Source organism: Centruroides sculpturatus, unplaced genomic scaffold, assembly GCF_000671375.1.
Source record: "Centruroides sculpturatus isolate CEXI.00-Female unplaced genomic scaffold, Cexi_2.0 scaffold849, whole genome shotgun sequence".
NCBI classification, from domain to species: Eukaryota; Metazoa; Arthropoda; class Arachnida; order Scorpiones; family Buthidae; genus Centruroides; species Centruroides sculpturatus.
Window position 1 is genome coordinate 159,242 of NW_019384940.1, and position 24,096 is coordinate 183,337.

At 28.6% G+C, this 24,096-nt stretch overlaps 3 protein-coding genes across 3 annotated transcripts; all 3 read right to left on the reverse strand.

Moving 5' to 3' along the window:
- Positions 1-12,426: 12,426 nt before the first annotated feature.
- Positions 12,427-13,440, reverse strand: LOC111632111. The gene is made up of 4 exons (XM_023376482.1): positions 13,375-13,440; positions 13,267-13,296; positions 13,156-13,193; positions 12,427-13,076 (listed from the first exon to the last, which is right to left on the reverse strand). The coding sequence occupies exons 2-4, from the start codon at positions 13,283-13,285 to the stop codon at positions 12,705-12,707; spliced, it is 429 nt and encodes a 142-aa protein (XP_023232250.1). The 5' UTR covers positions 13,286-13,296; positions 13,375-13,440; the 3' UTR covers positions 12,427-12,704.
- A 4,049-nt stretch (positions 13,441-17,489) lies between these two features.
- On the reverse strand, positions 17,490-19,100 carry LOC111632112. The gene is made up of 4 exons (XM_023376483.1): positions 18,959-19,100; positions 18,190-18,240; positions 18,080-18,120; positions 17,490-17,995 (listed from the first exon to the last, which is right to left on the reverse strand). The coding sequence occupies exons 2-4, from the start codon at positions 18,206-18,208 to the stop codon at positions 17,660-17,662; spliced, it is 396 nt and encodes a 131-aa protein (XP_023232251.1). The 5' UTR covers positions 18,209-18,240; positions 18,959-19,100; the 3' UTR covers positions 17,490-17,659.
- Positions 19,101-20,622: 1,522 nt separating this feature from the next.
- Positions 20,623-21,440, reverse strand: LOC111632113. The gene is made up of 4 exons (XM_023376484.1): positions 21,404-21,440; positions 21,298-21,336; positions 21,188-21,225; positions 20,623-21,112 (listed from the first exon to the last, which is right to left on the reverse strand). The coding sequence occupies exons 2-4, from the start codon at positions 21,314-21,316 to the stop codon at positions 20,783-20,785; spliced, it is 387 nt and encodes a 128-aa protein (XP_023232252.1). The 5' UTR covers positions 21,317-21,336; positions 21,404-21,440; the 3' UTR covers positions 20,623-20,782.
- Positions 21,441-24,096: the final 2,656 nt, after the last annotated feature.

Sequence of the window (24,096 nt, forward strand, 5' to 3'; positions counted from 1 at the left end):
AGTGAAGTGAACACGTGCCTTTTGTCAAAAATTTGTCAAATTTCGCACGGAGGTCTGTGTATTTGGGGCACTGACGCTGTTAAATTTTGGGGATTAAAGGTCAAGCGGGTAGGGAGATAGAAGGGGTCGTCATATCTCGAGTGGGGTCGGATGTAATGGAGATTTTATTCGTTATTAGCATTTATAATTTTTTAAAAATGAAATTTGGTACCAGATGGTGCCACACACAATTTTAACTTTTGGCTGGAAGTGTTACGCAACTCTGTATTAGATTTTATAGATGTAAGTCGAATTAATTAATTAAATATCTGATCTTTCATAATTATAGATTTTTGTGTATGCAGAATTTTATACGAAATGAAAAATTTACATGATAATTAAGGTGTGAATATTAAGAATTTTATCTGGGAAATCTGGGAAATAAACCTATTTTTCGGCCAATTTTTTGTAATTTGCTAAGGATAATTGTTTATTTTTATGATTTATAAGATAATTCTTTACTTTTTACTTATAAATTAAAAAGAATTTGATTGGTATCGTCTTTATATTTTCATATAAGATGTATTTCATCCGTTGTTTTCAATAGAATTTTAGACAGGAGCAATGTATTATTGAACGAAAACATTTCCTTGGATTGTTTGCTTAATAAGTTAACAGAATACAAATGAATAATCGTAGTTAAATGCTATTGATCCTAAAGATTTCTTAGAAAGTTCGAAGAAACATCTTTGATTAATTGAACTGTTATCGATAAGAACATAGTAAACACTCACAGAAATTACTTTTATACGAATGTCTTTAATATATATCATTAGAAATTGTAAGAAATAACATTCTAAATTTAATTTCTTACAATTTAAATGAGTAAGAATTTTTTTATCTCTATACAAAACTGATAAAACATTCAGGATAAAGGATTAATGGAGGAGGAATAAAGTCTTAGGATAAAGAATTAATGGAAGATTGTAAAAAGCTTTAGGTTGAAACATAGATGAAAATTAGTAATAAATGTTGAATTTTTTAAGAAACAAGTGAAGGATGCGGAATTTACCTCATAATTTATCATTTCTACGTGATAATTCCAGGCAATAGAGAAGCAGCGTGGCCATTTAGTTCAGGTTTTCAATACAGAGAGACCAAAAATTTAGTCCTTTATGTTAAAAAAATTGCTGGAAAACTTGTTTTATCAATATTATTTATTGCTTTAAATGAGGGATCTTTCTTATCCAACGTAAGAACTTACCTATAAGGTATTAACTGTTTTAAACACTCAGATAAATTCAAATCTGTAATCATTCTTTCAAGTTCTTTTATGTTTATTCTTTATTTATTATTTTCACACGCAAATTTTCAATCTGTTCGCAATAAAATTGTGATTTCTGCATTATTAACGTTCTGGCATCGCACGAATGATCCAAGAACACGCCCTAAACGCCTGGTCGACTGTACAATTATATAGTTTTAAAACAAGAAAGGGGTTTAATTTATAAATTATCTATAAGTAAATAACTAGAATAATGTCTATGTTAATTATATATTTTACAAATGATTAATTATACAGAGTATTCTCGTTTCTTACTCCCTAGAACGCCTAGAAAACTGGATATTAAGCGTATATATTGAAGGATGATTGAAAGATTATATTATGATTTTGTCTCGGTATCTATTACGATGTTTATTAAATATTAAGAAGCAATTAATTGTGGGAAAATCAGGATTAATCACAACCTATTCTCTTGAATTTTCTTTGGAAAATTAATGAAAATATCAAAATATAGAATAATATTAATAAATCTTTCAACGTTATAGCATCTTGATATCATTTCAGCAATCTTTGTTGTATGATAAATGTAAAAAAAACTAATTTATATTATTTTATATAAAATTTTCTTTATAAATTATTTAAAATTTGCAAATTTGGATTATATTTTTTTCAATGAAACTGTAAATACAAGTATAGAAAAAAAAATGACACCTGTTGTTCGGCTTCTCCTTTAAAGTCGAGAGTTAAACAGGAAAGATAGATTTACAGGAGTTGTGGATAAATATTCGATTATTTTATCCGGAGAAAATGCAATTCTATTTATAAATTATTCTTTAGATTAATTTAAATATCAAATCACAAGAATATAATGAAAATGATTACAAAATTTACAAGTTTATTTAGCTTAAACCATTAAATTTTCCTGTTATTTTAATTAAATATAATAGAATATAAAAAAAAAAAACAAAACAGATCTTTTCCCTTTACAAACAGCTTTAACTTAAATTAAAATAAAAAAAAAATAGAAAATACAATATTTAAAATTAATAAAATTGATGGTTCTTTCACTTTAAAATCCATTCAAAATTATAAATCATTTGGATTAAAAGTTTAATTTAATCGCACGAATCTCTTATGTGAATATACTGAAAATCTCTCTATCGTCGTAATCTTTATAATATTAAACTGTAGATATGCAGAATATATTAATTGCGTGCTTAATCGTTGCGTGATGTCACGAAACTCCATCCTTTAAAGGTCATAGACATTTACCATCTACCAGACGTAAATGAACTTGAATAATAAAAATCTCTCAACATTCCTATCGCTTCTTACTTTTATTATTAAAGTGATTTTTATATATTTTCTAAATTTATAATAAAATTGATATATTTTTTCTTTTTCTCGATAGATTCTTTATAAATTTATCTATCTAACGTTTTTCAGCATAACTTATTCTTGCGTGTATACAGTATACATTAAATATTTACAGAATTAAATACGTTAAAACTAAATTATTCTCTTTTTAATCTATTTAAAATCCTTTTAGTTAATAAGTTTATGAAATTTTTTAGTTAATTATTTAAATAAAAAATGGATAAATTCTTATACAAAGCTTCATTCTTTAAGTCTAATGACGTTAAGGATCGTTCTGAGGTATTATTATTATTATTATATTTCTGAAAATTTACATACTTACAGTTTATTGTAGGGTTAATTCTAGAAATTTTAGCAAGTAGGAGTGTAAAACAACCTTGACTGAACGGCGAACACTTTCTTTTGTAAAATAAATCGAAGCTACGTACGTTACCATGGAGATAAGCCAACTACTTATATTTACATCCCCCAATGGTAAAGAAATATTGCACAACACCTTGAAATAAAACTAACTTTAAATTATTTGCAAGAATCTAATAGAAGAGGACAATAAAATACAAATATTTTAGATAAATTCCTCTGTAAGGACACTGTAAAGATTACAATACACGACTCTTATCCCTGATCAATTTAGAATTTCTCAAAAAATTATCAAGAATTAATCGAATATTTATGATCTAGAATACTTAATTTAGCATTTAAAATATAAAACATGTGTTTATATAAGACAAAATACGAGAAAAATCTACAAAAATCGAAGATTTTGAAATAATGAAGATCGATGGAGAATCATTAACGTTAATTATTAATTTACAAAAAGTATCCAGTGTTTTTCGTTCGTTAAAACGAGTAAAATCGTTAAATCGGGGTCCGTTATTTGATAAAAGATTTGTATATATCTTTTAATTTTAATTTTAAATTAATTAAATTTAATTCTGTTGCATCTCGATGATGCGAGGAAGTATCCTTTTGTTTTATTACACAAAACAGGAATTAAATTGTGAATGTGTTTTAGTGTTTAATTTAAGAGACGATAAAAGATAAAATAAAATAAAGGTACCTTTATTTCATATTTAAAAAGAAAGAAAATTGTAAATGATAATAACGAATAAAATTAAGTCCGACATAATCGAGATGCGACATACAACCCCTTCTATCTTCTCACCCACTTTATCTTTAATCACCAAAATTTAATACCATCAACTCCCCTAATATATAAATCTTCCTACAAAATTTCAGAAATTTTGGACAGAAGACACAGAAGTTATTAAGCTTTTGAAACTTACGATTTTGAAACTTAATAACTCCTGTTCCTTTTGTCAAAATTTTGTGAAAGTTTGCAGGAAGAGTTGTGTATTACGGAAATTGATGCTGTTAAATTTTGGTGGTTAAAGGTCAAGTGGGTGTGGAGATAGAGGGGATCGTGTGTCATATCTGGAGAGGGGTTGGACTTAATGAAGATTTTACTCGTTATTAGCATTTACAACTATTTATCAAACTCGTCTCCACCCTCAAAATTAAGTGTTTTGCCACTTTATAATAATTCATAATATAAAAAGTGTTTTTAAGTAAAATCTCGTAACAGATGGCGACACAAGCAATTTTAACTTTTTTGCTAGGAACGTTACTCAACTCGTTACCAGATATTTTACATTTTTAGCACGAAAATCAAAGCAAACGAAGAGAATAAATTATTATTATTTTTTCGTAATTATTCGAGAAATCAAGGATGAAAAAATTATCATTTTCTCTCTCTTATCCTTTCAATTTTCCTTATTTTCTATGTCACATTTTTTTTTATAATTTATAACGTAAAATTTTCGTTTATTTTATATAAATTCGACATTAAAGATTTGATATTAAAGATGAGCAACCTTAAAAGTGTACAAAAATAATGTTTAAAGTCCAAATAAATACAGGGAAAAAATAAAAGCTAACGTTTAAATTAATAGAGAAAAGTCGAAAAACTTTCTACAGTTTTCGTGGAAGAAAAGTCGACAATGTCAGTCCTTTTTTTTCCTTTACTAATAAATAAATATGTCACTTGACTACACTTAAAAATAAATTAAACATAAGTTGACCTCTTGTCACACTTTCGAAACGGAAAACGTTGAACCGTGTCATAAGAACATAAAAATTGAGGAGCTCTTTCATTTATAAATAACATAAACCCCGTTTAAAGTGTCATGTCTAAACCTCCTTTAATAATAATTAAGGCCTGCATATGAGGAACGTTTCAATAGTTTGTGCATTGTTAGCCTTCAATATTATGTAAATTTAATGATAAAATCTTATGTAATAAGGAAATTCTTATAAAGGTTTATAATATGGAATATGTATGACCACGTAAAAAGTGCACGCGCTGAATTTAGGTGGAAAGCTAAACGAGCAAGCCAATGACAGAATCTATTTTGCACGAATCGATGTATGTCATTGGCTGGATTACTTAGCTGCTTGTCGTCTACACGCACCTTATATTTTGTGGATGATCTGGTTACAGTACAGTATATGTTTCTTCACGCATTTACTCAACCTTAAAACAAGAAAATGGAAGAATTACACTTATTTATGCAATAGTTTTCTTCATATTACTCTACTTTTGATTCCTTTACGTCCATTCTTCTCTATTCTCATACTTTCATCCACTTGCTCTAGGTCTTCTTTCTTTACATCCATTCTTCTCTTTACTCAAACTCGCTCTCATCCACTTGCTCTATGGTTTTCTTCTTTCACTAGCTCTTTATACGCTATTTGTGTATATTTTATTCATTATTTTCTTCTCATTCTCTCATAACAAGTCCAAACTACTGACAAATATCTGTAAAAAGTCTTGATTTGCTCATTTTCTCAGATCATCTCCATCACTTTTCACTTCTTAAATACACCTACACGATAATAATAATTTAAAAATAACTTAAAAGTACAAGCTGCATGACTTATATTATATATAAGAATTAATTTTATTTATTAAAAAAAATAAAATAAATTATCTTTCTTAAGCAATTTACAGATTGTTTTTAACATTGATACAACTTAAATTATGAAAGTTTTGAAGAGTTCACTTGCATAAATTAATTGCGTTACTAATTATAAATTTAAAAATGAATTATTAAAGAATGTAAATAAAGTTTTTTTTAATTAATTTAAGTCAATAATTTATGCATTTATACATTTTTTAAAGCAATTATAAAACGTAACGAGAAGGAATGTTAAATTGTTTTTATCGTTTTCTGTGAAGAATAAAGGATTTTTTTCCATTACAAAATAGATATAAACGTCAAAAAGATTATATTAATTAGAAATAAGTAGAGTTTATAAATTATTGTANTCACTATTATGTCCAAAAAATATATATATAATGATCCCAAATATAAATGTGAAAAGGATATTAATGAAGTTTTATGTAAAAATTTTGTATAATTTAAAGAAGAAAATGAGTTTTACAGATGCTACACTGTAACAGTGTAAAGACTGTTACAGTGAATAAATGTATAAATATTTAATACATTTTAAGAGAAAATCTACTCAAAATACCTTAATTTATTATTTTAGAAGCAATTTTAAAACTTTATTTTTTTAAAATAGTTAAAGAAATTCGAAATTTAGAGTTGTAAAGTAAGCTTCACTGCGGTATTTGGGAGTCGTGCAGGAAAGCCGGATTTGTAGGCTAAATTGTTTTATTACACAAAACAGGAATTAAATTGTGAATGTGTTTTAGTGTTTAATTTAAGAGACGATAAAAGATAAAATAAAATAAAGGTACCTTTATTNATCTTTATATATTATGAATAGAAAACGGCGAGTATACAGAAAGGAGCTGGATTTTCTTCTGTTCTTTAGACGGTTCCTTCGTTCAAAATATGAGAATTTCTTTAGAATTTAACGTTGATTTTTGGACCAATTGTCCAAAAAAAATAATGCGTAAAGACACGTGATTTTATAGGCACGACAAATTTATTTATATTCAACAAGCGCATATCTTTATGTAAGAATCATCTGTCTATAATAAAAAAACAATTCAAGGACATACCTTTCACTTCAGACAACTTTGTAAAGTAGGACGTTCATTGTTTTATTATTCACCTTTTTATGATTAATTGCCAATTAAGTTTGACGCATAATTATTTATTATACTTGTATACTAGGCTTACGAAAACATAAATATTGATTATTTCCTACGAAATACAGAGAGTTATTTGAAATTGAATAATAAAAAAGTTTTCTTATTTAATATGAGAGAGAATTTTTGTAGATTTTTTTCTTGCTTAAAAATGAAAAAAAGAATAAAAAATTCAATTAAAAATCGTTCTGAATATAGTTAGTTCTCTGTTAGATAAGTTAGATTAAAAGTATAAATAGTTCATAAAATTCTAAGAGTGATTGGCTGAAAATCTGTGTATGTCTCCGCCTCTTTTAATTAATTAGCCAATCATTGAGATAATAGTAACGCCAATCAATAGACATTAATTTTTTTTTTAAATTTTAGCTGATATATTTCGCAGAGAACCGCCTGTAATAACAATTTCTTTTCTGTTACTTTAAACATCAAAATAATTATGTTTATTAATTAAATTTTCTATCGTTTCTATACAATTATTTAGATAAATTCTGGAGACTATTTTTTTTATAAATAAATTTATAAAATAATTACATAATTAGGAACTTCAGATGACGATCTTTACATTCAGTTCTCAATCTGAATTGGTTTGATTAATGTCTTCATTTGAAGAATTCCTCACTACCTATTGTAATTAAGCTTTAATTTATTAAAATTAATGGCAAAAAAGTATTATTATTGATTTATTTATCAATTAATAACACATTTTATATCAATTCGGAAACTAAAATAGCACAAAATTTATTTTTTCTGGTGTATCATCCCGGATAGATACGTGATAAATAAGAAGAATCTCAAGATTATTGAAAAATTTCAATTTGGTTATTCGAATTTTAGATTACTTTTACAATATATATGAATTTTAATAAAGTTATTATTGATTAAAGTATATTTTTCTTCAATATTTATGCTTAAAATTAGATTAGAAGTATCTGAAAAGGTGCTTGATTATAAGGAAAATGCACTTACTTCTTACTTCTGTGGCTTATTTTAATTTTGTATGATATCAAGATGGATGCAGATATTGTTTTTTATTTTGAGAATTCTTAAATTCGCAAAATGGACAATAAACTTAATTTAAAAAATAGGATTTTATTTTAAATTTAAAATAGGTTTTCTGATTTGCTTCTTAAAATAGTTCTTAATCTTTACAGTTATATAAACTTTATTTATGATGTTTTTCTCCACGAAAAAAGAGTAATAAATATTTAATTAATTAAAACTAATTTTAAACATCAGTATTTGCTAAAATATTAATTTTATAAATAAAAACCAATTGCAAATCATAAGATCTAACGAATAAGTAGAAGACTTAAAATGTAGGAAGTTCTTCGCTTTATATGCAAGATTTAATTCAAAATATATTTAAAATTTTATTTAAAATGATGATTGGTTGTATATTTTAAAACAAAGACGTAGCTCCTCCTCTTTTTTAATTTTTCAACCAATCAAAGAAGTGCTCGAGTTAAAAGTTTGTTTCTTACGCTATTTTGCAGAGGACTGCCTATATTTACAGACCTTTTTTTTGTTGAATTTTGGCTCTAATTAGCGTAAAACTTCTTTCATTTAATAACATATTTTAATATTTAAAAAATTTATTTAGACTTTAAATATTTCTAAACAATCGTGAGTATGACTTTAACTGGAATTTTTCTTCAAGAATTCGTTTCTTCTTATCTCGTTAATAACATTATACAATGCTAGACAAGCTATAAATTTATTTAAAATCATAATTACATAAATTTATGTAAATTTAAATGAGAAAAGCAACATTTGTATGCAAATAACTTACGCAAACAGTCCATTGTTAATTGTTTAAGATGAGGTTTTGCACTTCAAATATTTATTTAAACTTGTTTATGTGTATACAAATCCTGTTTGTTTACTAAAATTAATGGGTAAATCTTATGCAAACGAAGAAAAATTTAGAAGGTTTAAGCCCTTCTAAACTAAGAATTATTAACTTTTAAGAGGAAATTTTACTTCTAACCAATGAAAAATCTCTCTCAAATTTGGAGAAAATAGTAAACCAAGGGGATCAATCATTCTCATTACTTATTTTATGGATAAGATAACTGATGGTTTTTTAGTTTTCTAAGAATTTATTTGTCTTCTAATCAATTGAAATATCACTCTAAAAATCTTTATATATAGAGAGAATAAATCAAGAACAACCCTCATTCTCATCAATTTTTCAAGGATGAAGATAACTGTTACCTATCTGAATAGGGATGAGGATGATTGATGACTTCAAGAGGTCTCAAATTTTTAGAAAAAACGGCCAAAAACACTGTTTAATTGGAATTAAAATTAACTAAATTTGTACAAAATCCACATTTATAGCCTATTATTATACGAATGTGAGAAAGGGTGGAGAAATTTTCTCTTTCTGACAAGCGCAGCGACCACTAACAATAATTAAAGATTGCGGGATATTTTAATCATTTAAACGTATTACTAATGCATTTTATATAAAAATTATCCATTTAAAAGGTAACTTAATTCACGGTCCACCCAAATTTAACTTAAAAGTGGACACATCAAAGAGAAGTCGTCCTCGACGATCATTTCCCCCTCTTCCACTCTTCATATGTGCATTAGTCATCTGTAAAAATAACTTTTTACGTCAACACTTACAAGGATCCCCTCTATTTAACGGATTTTCGCGGATTTTCCCGTAAAATAATACAGTAACACATGCGTAAATACGTAACATAGCAGCAGTAGCACGAAGCATGTTATAATTTTGGCACTTTCCTCCTTTTTACTCCCTCGTTCTGTCGATAGAAGAGGGAGGAAAACGTGGAAGAAAGTGAAACGTATTTCAATTCCGCTCCCTCATACAGCTGTGGGTCAAAGGTGAAGGTTTGGGGGGGTCGTTCGAGTCACCAAGGACGAAATTTTACCGTTAACTTGCCCCAGGTTAGAGAAGATCTTTGAATTCTTGCCCTATTCTTTGTATTCTTTCGCTGTGTTTTCTTGTAAATCCGGTCTGGTGACCGACGTAACAATGTTACGAGTTAGTATTCGTGTATTGCTGCTAATAAATTTGCATATTCGAAATTTAAAAAAAAAGAATTAAAATTAAAATAAACTCTTCCTCGAAAGGAGAAATAAGCTCAAAAGTCAATTTTAGATATAACGTAATTTTGAATTGTTGCCAAAATTCCGAAGATTTTGCATCCCTTTGAGGTGATGCGTAGCGCGCGCGCGCGCGACGTCGCGCCTCTTAGGTGTTTCTGACACGCTCTTATTGTGTAAATAACGATAAAAAATGTATAAATATTTTTAAATTTTTGCACTTTTAATAAAAAACTTAATAATTTATGAGTATTTTTTTGTATTTACTTATATATTCTAATGTTTATACATGTCTCAAATGCTCCGGCGCGTCGCGTGTCGCACATTTTTTATGTGCGACACGCGACGCGCCGGAGCATTTGCGATTGGCGCTGCGTTGCGTTGGTAAGCGATGCGCTTTTACATCTTAAGATTTTTTAATAATTAATTTTTAAAATAAATATAATGAGTATATATTTAAAAATCTTTAAAATTTTTAACAATAAATTTAATACTTTTTTCAAAATTTTCAGTGTGAATTATGTCGCGTGTAGCGAGTTGCGTCAGCGCATCGCGTAGCGCACCAATAAAGATCAGTTATAATATTTGATAATAATATATTTTTTTTAATTTTTTAATTAATTACTAAATTGGAAATATTTCCGAATACAGTTCCATTATTGTATGGCGCATTATATTTTCTATTTAATATGAGTACTTAAAATATATTTTCGTGAGACATGGAGCGGCGCATCCGCTCGCGTCATACCACGCGCCGATAAGTTTCAAGCAGAATATTTTAAAATTTTCAAATAGAACAAAAGTGAAAACTTCTAAACAAATTTCCAGTATAATAATAAATATATTTTGAAGAATTTAGTTTAGAAAATACAAATTTTTAGGCTTCTAAAATGTAAAATTATCACTTAACACACTAAAAAAACAGCTAAGTCGGACGCGCAACGTAAGAAAAATCATTAAATTTCAACATAAATCGTTTGTTACGCATCAAAAAACGCATAGAATTATCTTTATTACTTCAAAATCCTTCTCCATAATTCATTTGCCCTCATAATTTTTTAATATTTGTCATGCAAATTTTGAAAAATTAAACTCGAGTGATGCTCTCTTGTTTATTATCAGTCATGCTTCGTAAGTTTCTTTCGTAATTTCTGTAGTTAAATGGGGTTAAATATAATTTTCTACATGAAATTTAATCTACTAAAATATTTATAAGCAACAAAAATGAACGTAAAGGTCCAAAAAAACATCCAAAAAAAAGGATGAGAAGCACGCAACCAACGTATAACGCGCAGCATTTATAATCAGTAAAAACTTTTAAAAAATCAGTTTAATCTTTAAAGAAACGAGAAAAAATCTTAATTTTTTAATAAATTTTTTGAATTATTTGTTTACTTTTTGGTTATAGCTTATATTAAACGGATAATTAACTTATTATTTTTGTCGAGGCGCGACGCGAAGCGACGCGTTGCGCTATTCAACACGCCTAAAGAGGTAAGGAATAGGCCAAACGAATCCAAAAACTGCTTCCAGCTAAAGAATTTTTTTAGGTTAAAGATTTTTAAATTGCAAATTTTTTATTTATTGTGCCGAAAGGATAATTTTCTAACTGATTTATCTCCTAATTTGCATAGAAAAACATTATTCAAATTGTTACCGGCTTCCTCGTGATTTTATCATCTATAAATTATACAAAATGTTTCCGGTTCATTTTGACCCCTGTACATATTATAATAATGTAAAAATCCTAGAAAATTTCTTCGAGAAAACCATGAAAATTTACCTATAAAATCGGTTAAACAAGGCAATTCGAATGCACTCGTACAAGTAACTTTCTTTCGACTTTCTTCATCAGAAATTCCTAAAATTTCTTTAATTTTTTCTGTTTTATACTTTAAAAATAAGTTTAAAATTAATTATTTTAAAGTTTAATATTGAAAAAAAGAGTTTTTAAAATAAAATTTTCATATTTTTTTAAGCAGGAAACATCACGGATCTCCAAGGAGCTTGGATGATGATGCTATAAAATAACGTTAAAATCACATTTAATTCTCTGTTTAAATCTGATAAAATTTTAAATTTCTAGTTAATTTTGATCAAATTTTAATCATAAAGCTGAAAAATTAGCTTAATTTAACGTGTGTCACTCGAAGAAATAAAAAAAAAATCGATTCTTTCTAGTAGCATCATGCTGTTAGAAATCGTTAAAATATCTATAAAATTTAACAATTTTAATCGATTATAAATAATTATTAAACCATTAAAATCGTATAAATTATTATTTTACAGTTAAATTATAGAGTTTAAATTTATTATACACAATTTTACTTGCAAAAAAATCACGTATCGGTCATGCAAATACGAAATTCCCTTATTGAAACGTAAGAATTTCTTTAAATTTTGCATAAAAATTAATAAAATTTTGAAATTTCTGTACAAAATTTAGCTTTAAACGTGTATCAAGTAAGAAATTCTCAATTTTCCAGCATCATTCATCCTCTTCAAGCGATTTATCAATTATATAACACGATTTTTACTTGAATTAATTAAATTTATAAAGTGGAGAAGAGTTTAAGTTCATTTTGCTTGCATAAAATTTTATTTTTTTTAACATTTTCTTTACAAAAATACTACATCAACACGACGCGCACGATATATATAAAAAAAATAATAATCATTATTAAAATATGGAGCAGACCCGCTGTACAGAAACCTGAAGATTCCTTTGTGTATACTTGTATGCATTTTTTTTACATGAAGAAGGTGTCTTAGGAAGAAACATCCCACCAAAAATGACATAGACAAACTACTGCCGAGGTCCGAGAGCCAATGAGGTAACCTGTTACAGCAACAAATAAGAAAAGTTTATAACTGTCGAAGCTGGTTATGTTTTTCAACGTCAGCATCCTCCAAGATGGGGGTATCAGTCAAACCGATTTTCTGGTTTAATCTATAGAATTCTGGTGCGGATTGGCACGGTGTTGCCTCCTCTGGAGTGGCGCAAGTCATGGTAAGTTGGCTGAAGATAGTTTGATTACCACAGATAAAACTGTAGTGGAATGTTTCCTTGGATCCATCCTCGTGTTCTACTTGATTGCATACGTGAAACACCTGACATCCCGTATCCAGATCGGCGTAGTAGCCTGTAGCCTTGTTTGTACAGTCGAATGTCTCTGGTGGTTCCTTACCCAACAGCAGGAAGGCACCATCGGGTAGTTGGAAAGCTTGACGCTTAGTCTACGTATAAAATTAAAGGTTAAAAAAAACACTAGAAAGATACTAGATTAGGTTAACAACAATAGATAAATCTACTCACTCGAGGAAAGGCTATTACAACTGCCAGAAGAGCAAGAGCTGCGAGGAAGAAAGTGAGGAAAATGAAGCTTATATCCAACGATATGAGGAAATTAAGAAATTTTACACTTACCTAAAAGTATATACTTCATCTTTCTGTGTTCTATCAAAAGTTAAGTAAACGTTAGAAGGGTTGGAATAGAGAAAAAAAAGAGGATGTAGAGATATGTGCTGAGCTTACCTATTGAGGGTGCGTTGAATGAAAAAGTGATGCTAACAGCTTACAGCTGGATATTTATACAAATGGATGACCCTATTGAGGTCAAGAAGGTGAAGGTTTATTAGAAAACCTTGTTCTTCTGTGTCAGTTAAGACGTGATCGTGTACCGTTAGACTCTCCTCGAACAAGAGGAAATATTTGGATAAATGCCTAATTTCTGTTGCAATCGAGTTGTTAGTTATCGTTCACGGAATCTTTTTGAATTGTATTTTTTTGATTTTCATGATTTATTTTCGTGTAGAGTCATACATTTTTACTATATTTTCGAACTTAAAACTTCATTTATAGTAGCTGGAGAAGGTCGTTCGAAGGACGTATAACTTGGGTTGATACTTCTTATATAAAACCCAATTTTACGTGTTTTAATGCAAAATTAAGGCTGTAACGGGTTTTAATTACATTATAATTAAATAATATCGTCATTACCGAGAGTTAAACGTAATTAAATACCCTACGAAAGATTCGGTTTTGAGGATAGCGTGCGTAAAACTATGCAATTTAATGGAAATTAAATAACTTTACTGCGTAAAATTATTGAAATTTAATTAAAACTTTGTCTTTTTTATGAATCTTAATTAATTCCATAATATAATTAATTAGAATTTACTCAAAAATATAACTGAAACTCTTCGGAAATATCATTTTTAGCTTCGTAATGCGAGAATTTAATTAAATTTAAGCCAATTAAACGCTTTTCCATAATTAAAAACTGTAAAACTTAATTAAAATTCAATTATATTTGATTGTCATTTATTTTAAACGTAATTAAGGGTATTTAAACGTAATTAAAATCGATTGAAAAAATGGAATATATCGGCTTAAAACAGATTACATTTTTAAAAATTATAATTAAGAAAATAAGTAATTTTTTTCATTAAAATGTACTGTAAATACCTTCTAATAGTTATAATTAGTTTTAATTATAATTAACTCAAAATGTAATTAAGTGGGATTAAACGAAATTCATTTATTTTCAAAAGAAAATTATTTTAAATTCGAGTTTCATTCATTAAAATGCATTAAAAAATTAATTTTCAATTAAGAAAATAATGTAATATAATGGTAACACCATTAAATTCGAGTTAAACTTAATTAATTATTAAATATTCAGAAACTCCATTAAAACTTATGCAATTTGCGTGTGTAAAGAGCATTATAGAAACGGGATTAAAATTAAGAAGATTTAAAGAATTAAATAATATAATTGTTGACTGTTAAATCTAAATCGTGATTAGAAAGACAATTAAGTGAAATTAAAGGCAATTAAGAGCGTGAAATCGGAGAGTTATGATGAATCTTGCGTGTAGGAAAGCCGTTAAATTTGAGGGAAAAAAACGTTAAAAATATTTTTAAAAACGTTAAAAAATTAAAAAATAATCTGAAATAATTGTTTAAAATGTGTTTAAGAAGATAATTAAGTACAATTAAAGGTAATTAAGAATGTAAAGACGAGGAGGAGGATGCTTTCTTTCCATCAATCTGCAAGAATTTCTAGCAGGAAAAAACAAATAAATTCGAAAAAATACGGTGTAAAAACATAGAAAATGTATTAAAAAATGCTGAAAACGTTCTAAAAAATCCGTTATATCCTAGAATAAATTATTTTGGGACGTGTTATCAGTGCCATGTTCACCCACATTGCCAAACAGGATTAAGCAAGATCCATAAAAGTTCATGTCAACGTGTCGTGACTTTTTGCTCTTATGCCAATAATAAAGCTTTTATAAGTGAAATATTATTTCATTTTTCTTCTTCCAAACTTTATTTATAAGTATTTTAACACGAATTTGTTGGAAATTTTTTCCAATTTTTTTAATCAGTTAAATTGGGTTTTCTTAACGTTTCTCCATTTTCTTTTCCCTGTTTTCTTGGGGATTTAAATTATAATTTAGGGATTTTTTTCCTATTGGAATTCTACTGTGACGTCTCTAAATTTACTGTTTTGTAACTGGAAAGTGTCTATTTTGCAGAGGAAAGTCATCTCTTTTGCAAAAAATTAAAGAAAAAGCAGCATTTTTTACTCTCGAAAAGTATAATTTCCCCTATTTTCAGAAAAAAAACCCTTTTACTTTGCAATAATTTTTCAAATTAGATTCGTTTTATGCATAAAAATTAGCAAAAAATATCATAATTTTTCAAGAAAATCTGTCACATTTTCACAAAATCTCTTTTGTTTTGCTATAATTTTTGCTTTTTTTCAGTAATAAACCACTCCAAATACACAAAAATTCGCAAATTAGTCTCCTTTTCTGCAAAGAAATCTTCATACTTTGCATAAAAATCAACAAAAATGTCTAGAAATTCGCAAGTATTTTCATCAGTCTGCAAAATACACTTTAAAAAATCTCTTGGTTTGTGTTAATTTTATAAATTACAGTGGTATTTTACACGAAAATCATCAGAAAAACTTCAATTTTCTTAAGAAAATCAAGGGAGAAGTCTCATATTTTCGAAAAAATTCCCTAAAAGTCTTCTTCTTTGCAAAAAAAGTACGCCGTATTTAGCAAATCACCTTTAAAAACAATTCAAAGAAGCCTTCAATTTTGCAAAATTAAAAAAAAAAAAACAAAATTATTGCTTAATCTTGCAAAAATCTTCAGCAAATTAAGCATTTAACCAAAACAAATTCCTTTTTTTACTTGGTGTTTACATTGAGTCTAGACTTATATCTACAAGTTTTGAAGGTTTCGAGTATCGTCGCCACGTTTTTGACCCCCTTTCGACGGACAGAACGGCGCCATTCGATTAAAAATCCAATATGGCGACGGGTGCACGGTGCGTAACTTTTCTGTTTCTGTCGGTAACCTAATTAATTGTTCTCTGCTCGTGACCTCGAACTAGATCTTCGAAAATATCGGGTTCTCGACCCAGAACTTGTTCGTCTGGTTGTCTGTTTTCACTTTTAAACTAGTAATTATAAATTTTTCTTTTTATGTTCTCGCATTTAGCTGTTGCGACACGATTACATAAAAGATAAGGAAACGAACGGAGGGTCGAGGTATTTTATAAATTTTTCAGCGATTGTGTAAAGAATATTAAGTTTTTTTTTATGATAAAATTTATATTTTTAGCTTTCTGTAGTAAATTTTTTACTTGATTTTAACACGTTTTCCTATCATCAGCGCGAGGAAGATGCTGAAAAAAATGTGAAAAATTGGCGTAGAATTTTTATGGAAAAATGTAGCGATATGTCAGGACAGTATGCGTAAAAAGTAGGAAAATATTCTAGAAAATATGATGCAAAATTGTGCCAGAAAATCAGCAAAAATTCTAGAAAGTAGGGTGCAAAGTTGTGCAAAAAATTAGAAAAAATTCTAGAAAGTAGGGTGCAAAGTTGTGCAAAAAAATCAGAAAAAATTCTAGAAAGTAGGGTGCAAAGTTGTGCAAAAAATCAGAAAAAAATTCTAGAAAGTAGGGTGCAAAGTTGTGCAAAAAATCAGAAAAAAATTCTAGAAAGTAGGGTGCAAAGTTGTGCAAAAAATCAGAAAAAAATTCTAGAAAGTAGGGTGCAAAGTTGTGCAAAAAATCAGAAAAAAATTCTAGAAAGTAGGGTGCAAAGTTGTGCAAAAAATCAGAAAAAAATTCTAGAAAGTAGGGTGCAAAGTTGTGCAAAAAATCAGAAAAAAATTCTAGAAAGTAGGGTGCAAAGTTGTGCAAAAAATCAGAAAAAAATTCTAGAAAGTAGGGTGCAAAGTTGTGCAAAAAATCAGAAAAAAATTCTAGAAAGTAGGGTGCAAAGTTGTGCAAAAAATCAGAAAAAAATTCTAGAAAGTAGGGTGCAAAGTTGTGCAAAAAATCAGAAAAAAATTCTAGAAAGTAGGGTGCAAAGTTGTGCAAAAAATCAGAAAAAAATTCTAGAAAGTAGGGTGCAAAGTTGTGCAAAAAATCAGAAAAAAATTCTAGAAAGTAGGGTGCAAAGTTGTGCAAAAAATCAGAAAAAAATTCTAGAAAGTAGGGTGCAAAGTTGTGCCAAAAATTAACTAAAATCATAAGAAAGAATGGCATAAATTTTATTCATCTTATAATTTAAAAAAAAAAAAAACAAATATCGACTCTCAAATAGCAAATTTTGCATAATTTTTATTATTAAATCTGAATTTATTACATTAAAAATCCTGCAATTTCTCATACATTCGACCTCATCATTCTTAAAAATCGAAGATGATATTTAATTTAATTCAATTTTCATTAACAAAACTTAATTAATTTTTTTATTTTTTAAAAAATCAATTTGTAACGAGTGATTTCATTCGATGTCGTTATTGTTGTTGGATGCGATTATCTTTCTGACAGAGAATCTTCTATTGATGAAGTAGTAATTGTGAGCATCTTGACAAGGAACCGCTTCGTCTGGGTGGGTGCAAGTCAAGCTAATTTGATTAAAAATGGTTTGATTGCCACACAGGAAACTGTACTGAAGAACACCATTAGGTGAGGGATGACAGATGTGAAAAATCTTACAATCCATCCCCTGATCTGCGAAGTATCCTCTTCCTTTATCTTCACAGTTGAACGTCTTCACTATAGGAGCTCCTATGATGGCTTCTGCTTCTTCGGGTAAGAAGTAAGCTTGTCGTTTAACCTGTTTGATGACAAGATAACGGGATTTTAATCACGTTTTAAGGCTTTTTAGTGTCGGAAATTTCGAATTAACTTGATTAATTACCTTTGGAAGAGCTGCCACTAAAGCTAGGAAGGCTAAGAAGGCTGCAAAGATAGAATATTTTTGATTTAAAATTACTTCATCTTGGTGCTCTTCTGTAGATTATCACTTACCAATTGTGAGGAATTTCATTATTTATGGTTTATTCTGTCTCCGGAAGGATGCTAAATAGAAAAAGAAATTGTTAAATTGTTAATTAAAATGGTTTAAATTAGCGAAAATATAGTGAGGATTTCGCAACAGATTTCAAGTTATGTCGCAATATCGAGGGAAGAATTACCAGACCTGTTTCCACCCCCGTTATTTCGACGTTGCGTAGGTGGATTGGACGGGAATTTTGTCAACATAACGGCTTACTAACGGTTCCTATTAATCAAATTCTAGAGATTATCGAAGTACGAGTGCACTTAAACTGAATATAAACTTAGAGAAGATGCTGCCCTACTGACCCTAATCATCCTTAGAAAATTCATATTAAGATATTTAGTATATACTACTGTTGTTATAATGTAAGAAAAACAAAGGCGTATCACGTTTGAATATGCCTGTTTGTTTGTCTGCTGGTTAGCAAGTATAATTTATGGGTGAGACATAATGCACTGAAGTAGAAAAGTGACTCGACAACTTAATTCTACGACAGGGACATTTGTCTACGTCATTTTTATCTCTTTACTTACAAAAAACACACAATTTTTCATCTACAAACAGTTCGTTTACGTTTATAAACACTATAGCTAACAATTACTTAATTTACAGCGTGATTAAGGGTATAAAACTCGTCACACACGATAGTCCCTTATTAGACTATGTCCTAAACACGTGATTTATGGTATTTAAAATGACAGAGGGGTATAAATTGTGCACGTGAAACGATTCACTTACCTAAATTCGATAGCCTGAGGAAGCTGTGAAAAGCGTAGTTTTCTTCTAACTTTTCTTAGCATTCGCCAGTAAACAACTTCATCCCCGGTTAGCCAGACGCAAGAAGACTCGTTATTGGTTAATTTCCTCCAATTATATGCAGCGTGTGATGTTACACGAGACACCAGATGATGTGGAATCATTAGACAAACTTCCTCATTCGTCTACTCCCTTTTTATAGAATTTACACACGTCTCGTGATTTATTTTCACTTTTACCTGTTTTTAATCGATAAAATTTAAGTTTAAATGCATTTTTACATGTAAAAATTGTGAAATTTTAAATATAAGAGGGTATGATTTATAGATTTTCAATCGGTGGTTCGCGAATCCTCGAGTGTCTCGAGGGTAATGACATAGTTTTTCCAATCGATAAAACGGGGTCGCCACGTGACAAAGGTTGAGAAATGTCGCTTTAGGGGGGTAATACTACGGGAGCTTCTGTATAATCTCCATTTTATAGTTTCGTTTAATGATACACGTGAGGGAATGAAGCTTCAAACATGACACTTCTTAGGAGGAACGTACTTATTTTTTTCCAATTCGCTCTCATTTCACTACTTTTTTAATGTTATAAAATTCAAAACAATTTAGTAAAATGAATTTATGAAATATTATAAATGTCATTCTACATTTTCCACTAAATATTTTCGATTAACGACTTATAAGAGGGCTAAAATTAACCTTCAAACGTGTCGTCTTCGGAAATTCAGATCACAGAGTTGACGATTATCCACCCAATTTATATCCAATCATTTCCTGTTTTACACTTAAAATTTACTTTCTACAGCGTAGAATCGATAAATATTTAAGATAAAACATTTTTATTTACATAAAATTATAATGTTTTGCAGTGAATTCGAGTATTTCGACACCATTTTTTACTTGGCAAACTGTCAGCTCTCGTGTAAGAATCTCATCCTTCTTATCATTTATTTCATAATTATGTAAGGTCAAGTTAATAAATATTTGACTTTTTTGACTAACTTTCTATTGTGCTGCTTAAGTATTCAAAGAATAAATGTTTCACACATGTAAATTCTGTTTCATTTATTCACATTCGTATGCAGTTTTCACACTTGCAACTTGCTCGTTTGAGTTATTAATATTCTAGTATGACGTTTAACGCGTTATTTATGAAATATGAAACAATATCTGCTTTAAAAAAACTCGTAAGAATTTCTTTTATCTTGTTTACCATCAAAAATATTCAATCAACTTCTTCCAAACAACTTAATTGTGAATTAATTCAGCTTTAACATCAATGAAGTCCGGTTATCATTGAACTTTTCAGCATCCCCTACAAGAAGCAGGTTAAGTGTAACTAAGTAACAATATCGTCACTTTGTTGCTTTCATTTAATGTATACTTTATACCATCGTAACCTTGATCTTGTTACGCTTCTTCTTCGTTTATTCGAGACGTTCTCGCGCTTCTCTCAACGATTCTAAAGTGATGCAAAAGATGATAAGGTGTTAATTTTGGATATTGGAAGTTGTGTAACGTGTTTAATCATATGAAAATCTCCATAATTAGTCGTATTTGCAATTACGAGTCTCGGATAGTGTTTTACCACGATATTGCTCTTCTTTATCCATCTTTAAAAGATTTAAGATTCAGGAAACATTAAGATAATTGCAGTTTATTTATATAAAAATTCAACGATAACAAATTAACCAAGGTTCCACAAGCATTGTACCATAGTACCACAACAAGCATTGTTATATTTGCAATAATAGGATGATAAATTTTAACATATAGATGAGGATAAACTATAGAAATTTGATCAGATTTCTTCATCCTTCAAGAAAACTTCCTCCTCATCGAAGAGACGTTCGTTAAGATGGAAAAACTCGTGAGCTTTGTTACAAGGTACAGCATCATCCGGATGACTACACGTCATAGTTTGCTGATTGAAAACTGTCAGATTGCCACAGATGAAGCTATACTGTTCAGTTTTCTTCTCGGTGGGGTGGCAAACGTGGAAAATTTGACAATCCATTCCCTGATCTGCATAATAACCGCCATCTTTGCCTTCACAACTGAACGTATTCTGTAGGGTTTTACTCAAGATCAGATCAGCTCCAGCTGGTAAATAGTAAACTTGACGTTTTGCCTAATAATAAAAGGAACCATTCTTAAATCACTCCTCTGAAAAATGGTAAGAAAATCAAAGAAAAATGCAACTTACTCTTGGAAGAGCTATCACAGCAACCACAAAGATGGAAGCTTTGAAGAGAAATACGTTAAATTTAAGCCATTAAAAAGGTATAAGAATGTAAACTTAGACATGCAACTTACTCAGGATTAAGATCTTCATGGTGGATTCCACTCAAACTTCTAAAAAATTTTGAAAAAATAAGTAGATATAACTATAGTATAGTTAGTGTTGACGTTAACTACTCACCTAATTGTAAGAAGTGAAAGTATGGAGCCGATGAAGCCATTCTTTATATAAGAATTCTGAAGATCCCTGCAGAGCGGACAGGTTAAGAAGGGCGTTGTATGTGTCACACCACCATCCTTCACCCCTCACCTTTTCATTTATGATGTCATCGGATATCTTACTAAATACAACATTTGTAACTGATAGCAAATAATTTCATTATTCTCTCCAACAAATGGCTATTTTGCATATTTGACATTATTTATGTAAATTCTTATTTCGGATGTCAAACGTCACCCCCTTTTTCTTTCAAACCACGCTTCGAGTTACTTATTTAGGAGGAAAAAAAGAAAAACTGAATATTAATGTGTACAAAATTTGCATCTTTTTCCTAATAGTCACATTGCAATTCGTGGAAGAATACTCAGAAAATGTAAGAATTCTATAGAATATTAAATCTCATTCCTGTAAAAAGATGTAGAGTCAGTTGGAAGAATCCGGATGTAAATTTTTGTTTTTCTTACATCCTACACTTTTCTCTTCTTGAAATTTTATCATTTTCATTCGATTTTTACCTATTTTCTGCTGATTTAAACATGTATTTAATATCTAATCTTAAATCAAGTGATGCGGATCCAGCATCCCAGCATCTTCTCTACTAAAGTGTATTTTTGAGTCTATAACTTCAAATTTTTTGAAAATATTTAAATTAATCGAAATTTTATCAACTATTATAACTCTTTTACTGTTAAAACGTATAAAAATGTAATTATTTGGCAAAAAAAATGCTTTAATTTAGCTCATATTTATGTGTATGTCATGAAAATGGCGTGTTATTTTTAACTTTTATCAACTTTTCTTGCCAAGTTTTATGGTTTAAAATAAACAATTCTTGTATTTAACATTATAAATTATTATAAAATTAAATAAAATGTATAAAAATATATTATATCGAGATTTATCTCTTCTTTAATTGAAGGGAATCTGAGAGGAAAGTAAAAACTTTTCTATCAGATTTTTTTTTCTAATAATATAATATCTATATAAATTACATTTATAAAATTTAAAAATTCCATTATATATTCTAATTTATATAAGCATTTTAATGATATAAATATAATAAATTAATTAAAAAACAAACAAAGAATTGTTACATTCCATACATTAGTAACACTCTTACATCAAACGAAAACAGCTTCTTCTCTAATTTTATTCAAGTTTTTATACGAAAAATACTTTAAAATTAATTAAGCAACACGTTTTTAGATGAAATAAAATTAATTTTCCTTATTATAAATTAATTGAACGAGGAAAATTTCATGGTACTGACACCTTTTGCATCACTCTTAGCTTAAGTTATTTCTCTTAAACATACACTAAAATTTATTAATTTTTAAAGAATTAATTCAATTTATACACTCTTTAGGGCATAAAAATCACTTTTAAACATAATTAGAAAAGTTTAAAAATTTATTTTATTAATTATAAACTGTAAAATTCCATGATATAACACCTTCTTCATCACCTGTACTTTAATCTGTTCCTCTTAAATATATAATAAAATTAATTATATTATTATATTTTTAAGTATAAAAACACCGTTAAACGTTATAAAGAGGTAAACAGGGGCCATAGTTACGCCCTAAAAATTGTTACTTTGCTTTAAAGTTCTAACAAAGTAACGTGTTGAAAGCTAATTAATAGTCAAAGCATCCAAAACTTTCAACCCTGGTCTTTCAACAATTTAATAAATTCATCGTCTGAAAGATGAAATAAATTTTTCTAAACACGTTTGTAATACTTTATATATATTATCCATCATCGCCTTATTTTAAGTTTTATTATATTTTAATTCGACAACTAACTTATATAGTACCACAACAAGCATTGTTATATTTGCAATAATAGGATGATAAATTTTAACATATAGATGAGGATAAACTATAGAAATTTGATCAGATTTCTTCATCCTTCAAGAAAACTTCCTCCTCATCGAAGAGACGTTCGTTAAGATGGAAAAACTCGTGAGCTTTGTTACAAGGTACAGCATCATCCGGATGACTACACGTCATAGTTTGCTGATTGAAAACTGTCAGATTGCCACAGATGAAGCTGTACTGTTCAGTTTTCTTCTCGGTGGGGTGGCAAACGTGGAAAATTTGACAATCCNAAGATCTATGGTAAAATTTAGTACATACAGAAATTCATTTATTTTTACTGAAATACGGCATTAAAAATGAGGCAGAGATGAGGAAATATGCCGTTATTTAGGTATAATACGAATTTCTTTACATTATGCGGCTTATTATGGAAGCGGGAACTATTCGTATTCGTTGACAAAATTATGGAAAACTTCCGATTCCGGTTCCGGATCTTAATAAAATTTGGCAGTTTCGAAGCCTCGAAACTAAGGAATTTTTTGACATCAAAATTATTTTTCTATAATAAACCGTTCAGAAGTACATATATATTGTTTTCATAACCTCTCTAATATTTACTCCATATTACTCCTTTATAAAACTTTTATTATAAAAAATAAAGCTTTTGAAGTTTTTTATTGTTATAAAAACTCTGTAAAGGGAGAAAATTAAAAAATACATGTTTATTTTATTGTTATCGAATAGATCGCGAACGATGAACACGCTATATTGCATGACTATGTTTATTATTTACCATGTTTTTGAAGATATAACAATTTAATTTAATTATTTAAC